Raw genomic sequence first — 17693 nt, 5'->3', positions numbered from 1 at the left:
AGTAAAAGTGCTTTTCAGCTGTGTTAGTGGAAAACAGACAAAGTTTAATTTATATTTTGAAAATATAAACTGAAAAAAAATAAACCCAAGAAATTATTAGATTAACACACCCATTCTCCATTAAGGATTTTTTTTAATTTATTTTTTTAACATCTTTATTGGAGTATAATTGCTTTACAATGGTGTGTTAGTTTCTGCTTTATAACAAAGTGAATCAGTTATACATATACGTATGTACCCATATCCCCTCCCTCTTGCGTCTCCCTCCCACCCTCCCTATCCCACCCCTCTAGGGGGTCACAAAGCACCAAGCTGATCTCCCTGTGCTATGCAGCTGCTTCCCACTAGCTATCTATTTTACGTTTGGAAGTGTATATATGTCCATGCCACTCTCTCACTTTGTCACAGCTTACCCTTCCCCCTCCCCGGATCCTCAAAAGGCCTGCTATTCTGAGATACTGGCAAGTTCCAGGAGGGAGAACAATGGATGCCCCATTAAAACTTTCACCTAAATTTTACGAGGAAGCTGAGCCAAAGTCCAGCTTAAATGCAGATGTCAGTCATCAGGCCCCTCTCTTAACAACAGGCTCCACCTCAGCCTGAGCTAGCGTGAAAGTAACTTCACAAGGGATCCATTCATAACCCTGAGGCTAGTTTATTCACTTGCCAAACACAAACCCCTGCAGGCGCTACACATCTCTAGCATTCCCAAAACTTTACTTTTCTGCATGGCTCCTAACCCCCAGCTCTGCTAACACCTTCACTGCTCGGCCTCAACTCTCTCTGGAACACTGCTTCCTTTGTAAGTGAAACTCTTCTTCTTTCTGGTCTTAACTGAAACCAAGTTCTCCCTTGAGGATTCACTCATCTTCCTGTTCTCAAACGCAGGCTCCACGTTCGTATTCTATAGACAAGGCAGCGCCACCATTTTCAAAGCCAGCCCCTGCACCTTCCTCCATCCTATCCCCACATGGCTCATGTTATCATTTACCACCTTTCTTACGGCCCCTCAACCCATGCCTACTTCCACTCTTATCAGATGGCCACACTTCTAATTTCAAAAAGAAAATCCCCAGGGACTTCCCTGACCGTCCAGTGGTTAGGAGTCCGTGCTTCCAATGCAGGGGGCGTGGGTTCAATCCCTGGTCGGGGAACTAAGATCCCACATGCTGTGTAGCATGGCCAAAAAAAAGAAAGAAAGAAAAGAAAAGGAAATCCCCAGACACGAACACTCTCAATCTCCCCTCTGCCATATAATTTACCTATATCCCCCACCTTTATCTCCTTCCCTCCTGCCGCTCCTCCCTTCACGGATTCAAAATCCCCTACTCTGCAATGGAATACTATTCAGCCATAAAAAAAGAATGAGATTTTGCCATTTGTAGTAACACAGATGGGCTTGGAGGGCATTATGCTAAGTGAAGTAAGTTTGACAGAGAAAGACAAATACTGTATGATATCACTTGTATGTGGAATCTAAACAAATACAACAGGACTTCCCTGGTGGTGCAGTGGTTAAGAATCCGCCTGCCAATGCAGGGTACACAGGTTCGAGCCCTGGTCCGGGAAGATCCCACATGCCGTGGAGCAACTAAGCCCGTGCGCCACTACTACTGAGCCTGCGTTCTAGAGCCCGCAAGCCACAAGTAATGAAGCTTGCGTGCCTAGAGCTCGTGCTCTGCAACAAGAGAAGCCACTGCAATGAGAAGCCCGCACACAGTAACAAAGAGTAGCCCCTGCTCGCCGCAACTAGAGAAAGCCCACGCACGGCAATGAAGACCCAATGCAGCCAAAAATAATAAATAAATAAATTTTAAAAAGTACAACAAACTAGTGAATATAACAAAAAAGAAGCAGACTCACAGAGATGGAGAACAAACTAGTGGTTACCAGTAGGAGAGGGGGAAGGGGCAACATAGGGGTGGGGAGTCAGAGGTACAAACTATTAGGTGTAAGATAAGCTAAAGGATGTAGTGTACAACATGGGGAGTAGAGCCAATATTTTGTAATAACTGTAAATGGAAATTAACTTTTAAAAATTGTACATAAGAAAAAAAAATCCCCTTCCTGCTAATGAACCTTGCTCAATCCATTATTGCTGCTGCATCTGGAATTTTCAACCTCCCCCTTCTCCACTGGCAACAAACAAGTAAAAGTCACTCTCTTCCATTAAAAAGAGATGAGCTAACAAATCATACAAAAATTCCCTCAATCCTGGCACTTTCCAAGCCATTCTGCCACATTTCATACTACTAACCCTGTGTACTGCAGTCATGCTACTCCCCGGTCGTTCCTATGCTCCCCTGCGGCACTGGTGTTGCCCACATTCTACCAGGAGACCACTGCTCACACTGCACAGTCCCTGAGCACTTTTCTCAACTGCTTTCACTGTGTAAACTACAGCATATAAACCAACACTCAAGCCTGAACTCTGACCTCTCCCGAAATTAAACACACCTTTCCAACTTCCTCCAAAATACACCCACCTGGAGATCTCCCAGGTACCTCAAACTTAACACGTCCAAAACTGAACCCAGTCTCTTTTCTCCCAAGCTTGCATTCCCACCTATACTGCCCAAATCAAGGGATGACGACACTACTCACCCAGAATCCCCAGAGTTGTTCTGGTTTCTTCCCTTTGCCGTCCCACCCCCTGCATTTTGTCACAAAGTCCTTCAGATTTTACCTCTAGACATTACACTAACCCAGTCTGCACTTCTTCCCTAGCTCCTGGTTCAACCTCATTTTTCCTGCCTGGACAACACCCTTTTAATACGTCTGCTAGCTTCCAGCTTTGACCTGCTCAAAGCCACACTCTACACTGTCCCCAGGATGACAGAGGATGCAAATTCAACCACGTCACTAAACTCTTCAGAGACTGCCCAGCACCATCAGGGTAAAACCCAAGCTTCTCAGGCCTTCTCCAAGAAGCGACAGGCCTTCTCCACCTGGCCCCACCATTCTCAGTCTTGCACCTGATGTTCTATTGATAATTAACACCTGCCTGGTCTACCAGGCTGTTTGGGCCTAATGCCTTTGCCATCCCCCCTGCCAAAAACACTCCACCTCTCTCCTCTGGCTACAGCAATGTGTCCCCTCACAGCACAGCTCCATGCTAAGTCCTCCAGGAAGCCTACCCTCATGTCCAGGCTGACTGAGGCCTCACTTCTGCTGGGTTCTCAGAGTACCCACCATATACCTCTGTCACAGATCTCATCCCAATATACTGAAATAATTTCAGTAGCTTTATAGCCTTAGTATCTGGCAGAGTGATTAAGTCGTGATCCTACTATTCCAACTGTCCTTTTAAATGAAGGTGTTCCCCAAGTTTCCATCTGTGACTCGCTTCTCATTCTATATACTCTTTTGTACACTCAACTTCATCAAGGTTTCAACAATAAAGTTAATGATTCCCCAATTTTTTTTTTTTTAATTTATTTTTGGCTGCACTGGGTCTTTGTTGCTGTGCGTGGGCTTTCTCTAGTTGGGGCGAGCGAGGGCTACTCTTCGTTGCGGTGCTCGGGCTTGTCATTGTGGTGGCTTCTCTTGTTGCAGAGCGTGGGCTCTAGGGGCACAGGCTTCAGCAGTTGTGGCACATGGGCTCAGTAGTTGTGGCTTGCAGGCTCTAGAGCACAGGCTCAGTAGTTGTGGCGCATGGGCTTACTTGCTCCATGGCATGTGGGCTCTTCCCCGACCAGGGCTCGAACCCGTGTCCTCTGCACTGGCAGGCGGATTCTTTAACCACTGCACCACCAGGGAAGCCCGATTCCCAAATCTTTATCTCAATTCTACACAACGTTCCTGAGCTCCAGAACCAATTTCCCAATGACCCAGTGGTCATCTTCACCTAGATACGCCACCAGCATTTCAAACCTAACCCAGCTAAAATCAAACAGTCATCTTCTCCCTTCCTACCCTATATTTTCTAACTCAATCATACCATCTTCTCTTCTGAAAGCACCATCCTTCATGTTCACCCCCAAATTCAGCAATCAACCCGGGCACCACGTTCCACTGATGCAGGCTCAAGAGCCCTCAAATATGCCCCACCTTTTCTATTCCCATGGCCGATACCTCAATTCACTCCAAAAGCCTCCTGACTAGTCTCCTACCTCCAGACCCTTCCCATTCCAGGCCTTAAGGGTGACCTCGCTAAAATACAAAGGCACCAGAGACACTATTCCCCAGTACAATCTCAAACTCTCGACCACCTGTGTGTGGGGCTAAGTCCCGAGCAGTCCGGAGTTCACCGTCAGACCTCTGCAAATCGCTGGAGCTTCATCTCCCCTCACGTTCATCCGGCAGAGCAGCCAAAACAACCTACAGTCCCCCAAAGACCTAAGTCCCTCACATTTCCATGCTTTTGCAAATCCTGTAGCATCTCCTCTGTGAAACAGTTTTCTCCTGCGAGAAAACTGACTCATCTTTCACGACGCATTTCAAGCAGCACTTCCTCTGCGAATCTTCCACAGCACCTTTATATATATGTACCTAAACACTTGCCTCACGATACTGCAACTGTTCGCATCTCTATGCTCCCACTACCTACTAACTCTTCAAGGATAAGAACTATCAGGTTTATTTTTACAACCAAGATGCCCAAGGTTAGTGGTGACAGAGAATACACATATCCTATAATATATGATTTGGTCCAAATATTATCATGAATTTTTTTTTTTTTTTTTGCGGTACGCAGGCCTCTCACTGTTGTGGCCTCTCCCGTTGCGGAGCACAGGCTCCGGACGCGCAGGCTCAGCGGCCATGGCTCACGAGCCCAGCCGCTCTGTGGCATGTGGGATCTTCCCAGACCGGGGCACGAACCCGTGTCCCCTGCATCGGCAGGCAGACTCTCAACCACTGCGCCACCAGGGAAGCCCTATCACGAATTTTGACATGACCTAAGCATAGTCCGAACCTCATTTTCATTCTTACTGCTTTTGGGGGTGAGATCAAGAAAAGTGTTGCTCCGTGTTATGGAAACAAGGGAGCCAAAAAAACAGATCAGCGTATACTTTTCGATACCCAGGTCTCAGCTGCTCGCTCTCCAAATTAGGTGTTACTAACTTTCTCTTTTTCCAAGAGTTGCAGAGCTTCCCAGAAAGTGCAAGAAAATCACTGTTACTGTATTACTATGAAAACTGTTTATATCCTAGAATTCAGGAACTCTAACAACTCTCATACACTTCATTATTCAGGATACCTTAAACTGACATATTGACACCGATCCCAGTGTTTCAGGAAAATGAAAAGTACCTAGTCCTCAAAGAACCTTTTAGGACTCCTGCCATGAGTGAACCTGTATGATTAACACGCAGTCTCACACTTATCTATAACCCTTACCGCTCAAATTTAGTTTTTGTTTTAAAAAAAAGTCTAAGTAACCAGATAGATTTATGATACAGTACTAGAATTGCACTATTATTTACTACACTTACTGAATATTTATTACACATCAGGCACTATGCTGAAAGCTGTGAATGCAGGATTTACCTAATCCTCAGAGCAACCCTACGAGGTAGGTATTATCTGAGCTTGGAAGGTTAAGCAAATCGGCCAAGGTCCTAACAGTAACTGGCAGAGCCGAGATTTCAGTCTCTTGTTTCTGGCTTCAAAGCCGCTGTGTTTAACTACTACACTAACTCACCTGTTCTTTCATATCTGGGCTTCCTAAGGGCTATGCTATCATTTAACAAACACTAAATATCTACTGCGTTCCAGGATCTGGGCTTGGCATCAAGATTATAAAGATAAATCAGATGTAGTCCCAGCCTTCAAAGAGCCAGTGGGGTTTAGAGACAGCAGAGCACAGTGGGCAAGAGCACAGGTTCCACTGACACTGTCTGGGTGCAAATCCTTGCTCTGCCACGTAGAGTGTGTGAGGTGGGGTGATTGACACCTGTTTCCCCACCTCCACCCTCCTCACTGGGTGATGAGAACTAAGTGAGCTAATTCACATAAAAGCAGTTTAAAACCGTTACCAGTACACAGTAAGTGTTCAATCAACGTTAGCTGCTATTATTATCATTATTATTATTATTACTGCTGCTATCAGCACCACCAACCAAAGAACTGGTATTTATAATAAAACAGTGTGCTATGGTACAATAACAAGGGCACCAAAGACAGGTACCCAACAAAGCCTGAGAGACTCAGGAGGAAGAAATACCCAACCTGAGTCTCAGAGCATGAACAGGTGTCAGCTGATGCTGAGGGGAGGCTAAGAGGAAGGAGAAGAGGGCCTTCGAGGCAGAGGGAAACAAAATTCTCGTGGTAAGAAACAATGTGATTTTTTTCAGAGAAATACAAAAAAGTGAATTAGTGCTCTATGGTCTCTAAAATAAGACAGAGTGTGATGAAAGATGAAACTCAAGGATTGTGAGCAAAGAAGCCACGACAGGACACATGTTAAGAAACCTAAGATTCTCCCTGGTGTTTGATACATGTTGAGTATTTATTAGAGGATTTTTGAACTGAAAAGTCAAACTTGAAATAATTTGGCCATTGACTTGTTCAACAACTTTGATTATACTTTTGAGGGGGGCGGTGGGTGTGTGGGTTATAGCAAGCTTTCCAAAAATGAATTTACTCAGGAAGTTGCGGCACAAAAATGTTGTAGGTTAATTGTTTTAATTTGGACTTAGCCTCAAAGTACATGTCAGTGTTTAAATTATTCACTTTGCCTGACACCATATTCTCAATACATGTAATTAGAACAGCAATGGCGCAAAAGCCACATACCTGAGTATAAGGTGATATAAAACTTGTGATGCATACTAAGCCAGCATCTGCAAACAGCTTAGCAACTTCTGCGATGCGTCGAACATTCTCTTCTCTGTCTTCAGGACTAAAGCCAAGATTTTTGTTGAGACCTTGACGAATGTTGTCACCATCCAAAGTGTAGCATGGAATACCATGGCAAACCAAGTACTCCTCCAAAGCCATGCTTACTGTGGTCTTTCCTGCTCCCGATAAGCCTAGAAGTGAACAGTCCAAACAGATTCCATACATAAAGTTAGGGGGATAAGTAATAAAGAATTTTAACCACAGGCTTAATTATATTCGTTATTCAGAGCAGTCTCTTAGCAACATTCTTGTCTAATATTTCTCTGTAAAATTTTACTACATCTTAGCTAGAAAAAACATCTGTAGTTTAAATATAATAAGCATTTATCTTTTTAGTAACTTCTGTCTAACCCCAAAGGTATCCTAGAAATCACTGAGCTACAAAGGCTTAACCAATTTTAATATTACACGTGGCTGGGTAGATACTCACTTTGTCCTCTTGTTACCACTATTCTAAAGCTGCATGCCAATTTTAAAAGAAAGTTATATGACTAAATTATTTCTGGTGAGGGAAGAAAAAGAAAGGACAAAAGTAAGTGAAATAAATACTAAAAAGTTACCTCTATATCCCAGGATCAACACCTCCCAAAGGCAACCATGATAAAAGCACCTGGGAATCCAATTTATAATATAATTAACCTTGAAAGAATATCCTCATTTCACCTTCCTCTACCAATGTTTAGTCACTAAACGATGAGGAATAAAGGAAAAGGGAAGAGTACATTTATGCACTAATACTTGCCACCTTGGTAGTGTATCAGAATTCACAACTAAGACAGGTACTTTCCTGGTGGTCCAGTGGCTAAAACTCTGCGCTCCCAATGCAGGGGGCCCAGGTTCAATCCCTGGTCAGGGAACTAGATCCCACATGCCACAACTAAGAGTCTGCATGCCGCAACTAAAGATCCCACATGCCACAACGAAGATCCCGCGTGCCGCAACCTAGACCCAACGCAGCCAAATATATAAATACACAGATAGATATTTCAAAAAGAAAAATTAAGATAGTTATGAGACAAGAGATAAAACACTGAAACCTAATGTACTGATACTTTGACATGCTAGTATAGAAGGCTAACTGAAAAATCAATTTTAAAAAGGATGATATGTTAAGAGGATCAATATAGTGTTATATGGTTTCTACATTAAAAATGTATATTAACGTGAGTACAGCAGGTAGTATTTTCCAAAGATTGACTGAAAGCTTGTTTACAATGTGACACTGCCACTGTCACACCCAGAGGCAGAGTATTTCTCAGCCCTTGAATCTGGGCTGGACTTAGGAGTCGCCTGTAGCCAAAACAATATAGTGAAAATGATGAGCATGACTTCCAAGACTGGGTCAGAAAAGGCCATTCAGCTTCTCTTTGGCTACTTAATTGGGGAGAAGCCAGCTGTCAAATACTCTGAGACCACCGTGCTAGAGAAATCACAAGTAGGTGTTCCTGTCGATAGCCTTAGCCAGCTAAGCTCCCAGCTGACCAGCAGCGTCCACTGGGGAGTCATTGCAGACACCCAGCCAGTTGTGGCTTTAGATGACTGGAGCCCAAGCCAGCGTGACTGCAACCAAGCAAGACCCAGGGGGGAACCGCCCAGCAGAGCGCTCCTGAATTCCTTACCCACAAAACAGTGAGCAAGTTAAAATGGTTGCTTCACACCACTAGGGTTTGGGTAATTTGTTACATAGCAACAATGACTGAACAAAGAGATGGATGTTGGGGGGACTAGGTTTTTCTGTTCTTTGTTATTGTTGTTTTTAACTACCAGTTGAACACTAGGAATCAGGGGGAAAAAAACCTGAAAACATCAACTTCTTATACAACAAAGACAACCTAATCAACTACACTCCAATATAAAATAAAAATGTAAAAAAACACAAAGATAACCTAAACTACAATTAAAGTGTCTGTTTATACATACATGTGTACGTGTACGTATACGTATTTTATGTATATATTTAATTTGAAACAAAGAACGGACACTGCTGAAAACTGAACTAATGACACAAAATTTCACTGAGATGATTATAGTGAACGTGGACAAAAAGGCTAGGATATCAAAGTGGTTAGAGAAAATTAATAGATAATGCAAGACAGATAATCCAAAACTAAGGTAAAGAAAACTGGTACACCAAAGAGAAACCAAATGTACTAGGTTGAAGAGCGTCCTCCCCAAAATTCACATACAGCTGGAACCTCAGAATGTGACCTTATTTGGAAACAGGGTCTCTGTGCATGTAATTAGTTCAATTAAAATGAGGTCACACAGGACTACGGTGGGCACTAAATCCAGTGACTGAAATCTTTATAACAAGGCCACCTGAAGGCGAAAGCAGAGACTGGAGTGGTACCTCTACAAGCCAGGGAACGCTAAGGATTGCCAGCAGAACCAGACGCTAGGAGAGAGGCATGGAACAGATTCTCCCCCAGAGCCGACAGAAGGAACCATCCTTGATTTCAGGTTCCCAAACTGTGAGAGAATAAACTTCTGTTGTTTGAAGCCACTCGGTTTGTAGTGATTTGTTACAGTGGCCCTGGGAAACTCATATACCAATCAATGTAAAAATACAAAACCAGAAAGTTTATCCGAAATAAGATGTAAGAAAAAACAGTGTTCCAAGAAAATGACATACAAACCACTCCATACCTGGACAGATCTGGTTAAGCTACTGAATTGCAAGAAAAAGAAAGAAATCATGACTTCCGTTTCCAACAATACCAAAAAAAAAAAGTGAAGGCTATAAATTTGACAACATAATTAACAACCTTGATCTGATGAACGTATATAGAATATTGCCCACATCAGGGGAACACATTTTCTTTACAAATACACATTTATGAAACCGATTACATCCTACACTGTAAAGCAAGTACCAAAAAAATCTGATAAAAGTATTTATAAGCATCATTAGTGGTAAAACAAATGGAATATACCATGTTTAAGAAAAGGAGTACCCAATATTCTAAAGATCAATTTCCTCCCAAATTGACCTTTAGATACAATGTAATCCCAAATCAAATCCCAACTGGATTTTGGTGGAATTAGTTAAACCTATCACAAAATTTATACAATACAAAGAGCCAAAAAAAAAAAAAAACAGTCAAGACATTCCTAATGAAGAAGGTAAGAGGATTTACTCCACTAGATTTCAAGACTCTACAAATATATAGTAATTAAGACAGTGTGGCAGTAATAGAGCAATAGACAAGTATACCAGCGGAATAGATCAGAGCTCCCAGAAACAAATTCACACATAAGTGGAAACCTGATCTATGACAGCTGGCACAGCAGATCAGAGAAAAGGGTACCCTCATCTTGGGACAACTGATTATCCATATGGAAAGAAAAGAAAATGGATCCGCCCCTCACACTACACACAAAAATCAATTGCAGAAGGAAAAGGGCCTAAACGAGAAAAGCAAAACTTCCGAAAGAAAATATACGAAAAGAAGTAATTCTTCAGGCATGCAGATGAAAAAAGGGAGGCTCCTTAGAAGAAGAAAAAAAAAATTGGATTAGTCACAACATTTAATAGAAGAAATGTCTGCCTCTTATGACAACTTGGCTGGGTAAAATATATATTTGGTTCATACTTTCTTTGTCCTGGAATTCTTAAAACATTACTCCAACATAAAAACCCAGGGAATTCAGAATCCAACGGAAAGCCATCTTATAAAAACCACTGAACAAAAAAATACAGACCATAAAAACCTGACTCAAAGAAAGAGCTCATGAGTGGGCATGCCATAATAAAAGAACTGATGGGAAGGTGATAAGGTTGAATCAATTTACTTACAGAACTCAAATACAAACACCTATGGAAATTTAAGATTTGGAACAGAATGTGTCACAAGCCTAGACAATATAAATATAACAATTTAACATCAATCTAGACTTAAGAATGAGGAGATGGGAAGAACTCAAAAATGCTCTCTTCTTTCATACAGAAACACACAGACCTATCTACAGTTGAAATTCTCAATTTATAAAAACAGAAAATGGGAATGCTGTTTTTTTGGCAATCAGCAAAAGTTTTAAGGATGGGTAATATCCATGTTGACAAAGACATTGGAAAATGGACCCTCATCCACCTTTGGAAAATAAATAGGTATAAATTTTAGTGGGTTGTATGGCTGTCGGTGTAACTGATGCCAACTTGGCGCTTCTCTGTCATCAAGGCTTTGTAGTTAACAGATTAATGTTCATTAGGTCCAGGTGGCCTCTATGCTCTGTTAGTCCCCAAACAATGATGAAGACCTTTGCTAATATATTCCTGGTGCCCAGAAGACTAGTTACCCATTCATAAATCCTGACTTAGGAATACACTTCCTGTTTCCGAGCACGTACCCCCGTACCCTAGGTTAACTATGAAATTGTCCCAGTGGCCCCTCAGCAGCGCAGAGTGCAGCGGTGAATGTTTCCAGATCACTGTTTGCCAGATCCCACCCTGTGAATAAGTTACCCTGTAACATAAACTGATCCACTGATTATACGGAGCTGCCTGCCTTGCTTTTCAGTCTCAAGATTCCTCCTCAATTCAGTGGGCACTTTTCATTCCCTCTGTCCTCCAGCATGGGTAAATTGGCGAGATGCAACAAAATTTTATTTAAAACTCCTAGAAGTGAAAAAAGATCCATCATTTTTAAAACCACCTCCAAAACCTGGATCAATTTACCCTCTCAAAGAGAGATTCTGGGAAAATCAACACAAGAATCAATCAGAAGCCAAAGCAAAAGAAGAATCATTAGAAACTGATTGTGTGAAATTCTTTACCACTCATTCTTTCTCTTCATATGGTCTACATTATTAGCATTTTGAAGGCAGAATCCAGGTCCTATTTGCATGCAGAATTTTATAGAATGTACGGTAGTTACCAACTAGAAAGTAGTTTTAAGCTGCATTCTGATTTTTCCTCTTTAACAGCAATTTTGTAAAGAACAAAAGGAATCACCAAAAGAAAATATGTTATTATTAAGCAACTTTGTCAGTTACATATTATGGTGCTCCAGATAAAAGAACAGAGCTCAAAATGTAAGTATCCTTACTCCTGGCTCAAGGCTGTCTATACCACTGCTTTCAAAACAGACTGGCTTGTCTCTCCAGACCATACCTGTTAGCCAAACCGTGCAACCACGAAAGCCACCTCTGGTCCCCACCACCTGACCTCTCTTGTTCCTGCTGACGTGGTGAGCTTGATAGGTGACATTAGTGGCCCTCTGCATCCCCTGGAAAAAAGAAAAAAAAAGAAAGAATTCTGGTTTACCTGAGTCCCTTAAAAGGTAAACATATATTCCTTGCAAACATACAGTAACTGCCCTATGTAACATGCCAAAAGAAAGGAAAAAGATGAAAACTAACAGCTTTTCTTTCTTTAGAGTACCTGGCACGGTGTTCAGTTCTTTACAAACACCAATTAATTAGTCTGCAAAGCCCCTCAAGGATGCACAAACTCCTACTACTGTGGTTTTCCAGATGAAGGTGTTAAACCTGAGAAAAGTTAAATAATTTGCCCCAGTTCCCCTAACTGGTAAGTGGCAGACTCCAGAGCCCAGTCTTCTCACTCATTCCTTCGTTCAACCATTGTTTCCTGAGGCCCTACTAGTACACCAAGTGAACAAAACAGGGTCCCTACTCTCACTGAGCTCATGCCACTGGCAGGAGACAGACCAATAACACTTAATTATTAAATCAGAGAGTGACAAGTGCACTCTGAAAATAAAACAGGGTAAGAATGGAAAGAGAGATAGGGGATGAGTGCCTCTTTAGGCAGGATGATCAGGAAAAACCTCTGAGAAGGTGGCATCTGAGCAGATTCCTGAATGAAGTGTGGAAGGGATGTCTGCAGGTATCATGAAATGCATGATGAAAAAAATGGAAGGTAACTGTTGTTCTCTCAAATTTTCTTCTCCTTAAACAAAAAGGGCATAAAATTACATAGTTCTCAAAGGATCTTAATAGACGTTTCTCCAAAGAAAACAATACAAATGGTGAATAAGCACATTAAAAGATGCTCGACATCATTAGCCATCCAAGAAATGCAAATCAAAACCATGAGATACCACTGCACACTCACTCGATGGCTATAATCAAAAAGACAGGAAGTAACAAGTGCTAGTGAGGATATGGAGAAATTAGAATCCTCATACGTTTGCTGATGGGAGTGTACAGTCACTCTGGAAAAGAGAAGTTCTACAAAACATTAATTATAATTATCATATGTCCAAATGATTCCCCCTCCTAGATTGATGCTCACAAGAAATGAAAACATGTCCACACAAAACCTGTACACATATGTTCTAGCAGCATGATTCATAAAAGCCGAAAGGTGAAAACAACCCATCTGTCCATCAATTAATAATGAGATAAACAAAACTGTTTAATTGTATGGTATATGCATACAGTGGAATATTATTTGGTAATAAAAAGGGATGAAGTACTAATACAACCTACAATACAGACAAACCTCAAAAACATTATGCTGGGCTTCCCTGGTGGCACAGTGGTTGAGAGTCCGCCTGCTACAAAATGCTGAGGCTGTGGTTGAGAGCAAATATAGGATAAGAGATTGTTTTAATCACTAGAAAAGTATGCTCCCTCCGGGCTTCCTGCCTCCTACATTTAAAAAAATTCTGGCAGTAAATATGGCAGTCTGGGTACAAGGAGGCTTACTGTTTATGTATGCTTGATATTTTCCATATTAAAACACAAACTTAAAAAAAGATCTGCCACAATCTCCTACCTCCTGGTTTTTCAGAATAAATCAAAGAGCACTTTTTAAAACTCTTAGAATTGCAAGGTGGTGGGTGTATGCCTGAATTTTACTAAAAATCTAAAGTTCACTTCCATACGTAATCTTCTAGTTCCCCTTCCCCTCTTTTCCTTTTCTACCCACTCTAGCCAAAGCCTTCCTATAATCCCGCCAGGAAATCATGACATTAGTGGGTGCATCAGTGAGTTATTTCCTTCCAACTCTCCATTCCTGTTCTCAGAGTCTTCAATGCCCTAGTTTCTATTCACAGAACAATGAAATCAGGCTTGTTCTTTTCTAAGAGTCTGGGTGGTTGATAGTAATATTTGGCTTGTTGTACATATACCCAAGGCAGTCCCTGTAACATTTACTGCCCATAGGATTTGTCTGTTATTTATGGACCGTTTTATACGGTGTCTTTTTGTATATAATTTTTACTTCCTTGGGAGAACAGGTCAAGCACTATGAGTTATAGTTCTTTGTGTTTCTCACAACACCCAACCTCTTTTCTTGTGCCTTGTCAGTGCTCAGTAAAAGTTAGATATAAGGCATTTATTTTAAAGCGTGATTTGTGTTCTCTGTATAACCTGCAAATGAAATGATGATTGACATTCAGAAGTCTTAAGAATAGCGGAACTGGGACAATTCATTTCAAAAGAATTCCTTCTCTTTCTACGATTGGGACTAAATGACCAGCAGTCCTGTTACTAAGCTAACGTCAGGTGGCCTCTCATTATGTGTGGTGTACATTTCCTACACATTCTACAAACTGCTGTCCTCAACACCCACACGAGTGGCCCTGTGTCCCTTTCTGACCCACCTTAACTTCCACATGGGCTGTTCTGTTATCTTATCCGCTTCCGTATGGGACAAATTAACTTCTCCTATGATGCTACTTAGAGAATTTCATGGTCTGTGAGTTTATGATGATTTTATGAAGAACTCTGCATTTTTCAGTGAAATTTGTAAAGGCACAGAAAATATATCAAATATCAAGCATAATTCTGGACTTCAACATCTATCACTCAACCCACCACCCATCTTAAACTGACTGCCAAACAGTATATTCTTCCAAAGAGAATACCTGAAATGGTAACACGGATGTGTCTTTTATATCCCAAGACATACTGTGAGTAAACTGGAGAGATGGTAGAGTACCATGTGGATAAAATTGAAAAGAATACAGTGAGAAGAAGGCTTTAGTTCACTGAGTTATTGATAACTGAAGTTAATCTTTTGAACATTAACGTTAACAAGCCAAAGACAAACAGCAAAACTGAGGCTCATACATTCCTGGAGGTTCAGAAAACAACTTGAAAAGGCTACACTTAAAACCTTGCTGCTACAAAGCATGGGGCACAGCAACACTGGCAATGACCCAGTTGCTTCTCAGAAAGTGAATCTCAGGCCCTACCCCAGATCTCCCGAATCAGAGCTAAGATACTGGCATGCCTATTCGATCACCGATTGTCACGCATACACTCCGCATATACCTTATGGCTCTCCGACTATTCTGTTTTAAAGATGAAAGAACACTTAAATATTTACTTAATGGATATTTTAAACTGTCAATACTTTTCATGGAAGGGGCCCTGAATGGCCTCCAGTTGGGAAGTCCAGCCAGAAGAGATTCTTAGAAGTCAGAAATGAGCCTGAGACTACCTGTTCATTCATCCTTTGTTGATGGATCCCTCCTAGATACGGGGAGTAAAACGGATCAAAAACATTTCAGGGAAGGAGACAAACAATAAAGAGAGAAAGACACCTTTACACTGTGACAGGCCCCTGCCTCCCACTACAGTGACAGCGGGGCTTTCCCTACATACATGATGGGGATGTGTCCTCTACAGGTGGTTGTGCTTTCGTGTACTTTACTGTACAATACTGTATAGAGTACAGTAGTACAGTATCTTTATTTCAAGCCCAGGATGTCCAGAAGCAAGCGTAAAAGCAGCAGTGATGTAGCCAGTACTGTACTGTACTTTTCAAGGTATGTACTGTAAGATTAAAAATGTTTTATTTTTTGTGTTTGTTTGTTTTTTATTTATTATTTTTGTGAAAAGTATATAAACCTATTATGGTACAGTACCATATAGCCGGCTGTGTTAGTTGAGTACCTAGGCTAACTTTGTTGGACTTACGAACAAATTGGACTTATAAATGCGCTCTCAGAACGGAACTCATTCATATGTAGGAGACTTACTGTACCTGAATGTTCACAGCAGCCTTATTCATAGCAACTGAAGAGGAGAAACAACTCAAATGTTCATCAACTAATGAAAGGAAAAGCAAAATGTGATACATCCATAAAACATAATATTATTCAAGCATATAAAGGAATGAAGTATTGATACATGCTACAACATGGAGGAACCTTGAAAACATTATTCTAAGTTAAAGAAGTTAGACACTAAAGGCCATATACTATATCATTACATTTATAGGAGAGTCTAGAATAAAGAAATCCAAAGACAAAAAGTAGATTATTGGTTGGCAGGTGCTACAGAGGGGGAAAGGGGAAGGATAGGGAATGACTGCTAATGGGTACAGGGTTTCTTTTTGGGGTGATGAAAATGTTAAAAGTAGATATTGGTGATGGTTATAAAACTGTAAATATACTAAAAATAACAATGAACTGAACACTTAAACATATGAGAGATAAAGACAGAGGGAAGGGATGCAACCATCAAAGAAACTACAGAGAAGAATAAGAACAATGGCTGCAGTCATCTAACTGGATTTCTATATGTACTGTCCAATTTTTCCACTGTTTACTCAGCTAAAACTTACTTGGTAGAGAACTGTGTCCTTAGGAAAGGATATTTCACAGAAATAATTACCACTTAGGTAAATACCAAAATAAAAACAACAAGCAAAAAAAAAAACCCAGTCTCTTCATTTGAACTAATTACTTAGTAATTCGCTTTCAAAACAATTCAGGGTTGGATTTTACTGTTTTGTTGTTGGTATGCTATGAGTAATTGATCCATCTCAGAGCAAAAGATGGTAACATCCTAGCTGGTGGAGGAGAAAATGCTAGGATCGGATTTTATTTTAAATTACTAGTTTTGCATTTCAGAGTTACCTAATTTATTTCCCCTTTTTCTTACTCAAAGCGAAGAATAGAACAGAGTTTCTCAACCTCAGCATTAGTGACTTTTGGGCCTCAGCATTAACGATAATGCTTTGCTGTGGGGACTGTCCTGTGCACTGCAGGGTTTGTAGCAGCATCCCTGGCCTCTACCCAACAGATGTCAGAAGCAACACCCCCCCTACACACACACACAAATATAACAACCAAAAATGTCTCCAGATATTTTCCAAACACCCCCCCTGGGGGAAGTAAATTTTTACCTGGTTGAAAATCACTGGAGAAGAAAACTACTCCTCAAAGGTCAATGTAATAGAGCCAAGCTGGGGAAGCTTATTTCATATTTCAACTTTAGAGAAGCCACTATGCTAAAGGGGAGGCTAACTGACAGCTGGGTACCCTGCTGGAGCCAGGACTACAGAATTGCCCAAAACCCTGATTCCAAAGTTGCTACCATCTCTCGAAACTTCCTTCCCTGGGGAAGAAAGTAAGAACAAATACACGAGTACAGAAATACACACATAAGTAGGAAAAACTGTCAGCAGCCATCCCAAAGTTACTATCTAGACCTGTCCAGTATAACTTTCTGAGATGATGCAAATGTTCTACACGGCACAGTCCAATACAGTGGCCACGAGCTTCCTATGGATATGTAGCACTTGAAACATGGAACGTTTCATCTTAGTTTAACTAAATTTAAGTTGCCACAGGTGGCTAGTGGCTACCAGATTGGACCATGCGGCTCCAGACCCTGCTGTCATTCTTCCCGTTCTTGTTTTCAGTCAACACGGAGGGCATTCTTGGTAAAGTCCAGTTCTCCTTCTCCTTTAGGCCACTTTTCCAGCAGTATCTCCCTAGCTTCCGGGGAAGGAAACTCAGTAGCTGCCCCTGCACACAGCCAGGCCAATGCTCTGAAGGAGGAATATATGGCTTTCCATATGCTGTGTGTTCCATTTCCATGCTCGCTTCATTTTTGGACCACCTCAGTCTTCCCCCAAATCCAGAACGGGC

General features: G+C 41.4%; 1 protein-coding gene across 3 annotated transcripts in view; it reads right to left on the bottom strand.

The window, feature by feature from the left end:
• PAPSS1 (3'-phosphoadenosine 5'-phosphosulfate synthase 1) overlaps positions 1–17693 on the bottom strand; it is a 106547-nt gene that overhangs the window by 83730 nt on the left and 5124 nt on the right. The window contains exons 2-3 of one of the 3 annotated variants that reach the window (XM_082838055.1): positions 11954–12068; positions 6739–6974 (exon numbers count right to left, since the gene is read on the bottom strand). In XM_082838055.1, coding sequence (XP_082694181.1) covers positions 6739–6974; positions 11954–12068 — 351 coding nt within the window. Of the gene's footprint in view, positions 1–6738; positions 6975–11305; positions 11397–11953; positions 12264–17693 lie in introns of those variants that run through there. The other 2 variants (XM_082838054.1, XM_082838056.1) reach the window with 2 other exon arrangements.

Source organism: Leucopleurus acutus (assembly GCF_964270905.1).
Source record: "Leucopleurus acutus genome assembly, chromosome: 4".
In the NCBI taxonomy this organism is placed as follows: Eukaryota; Metazoa; Chordata; class Mammalia; order Artiodactyla; family Delphinidae; genus Leucopleurus; species Leucopleurus acutus.
This window is presented reverse-complemented; position numbering and strand designations above follow the sequence as displayed.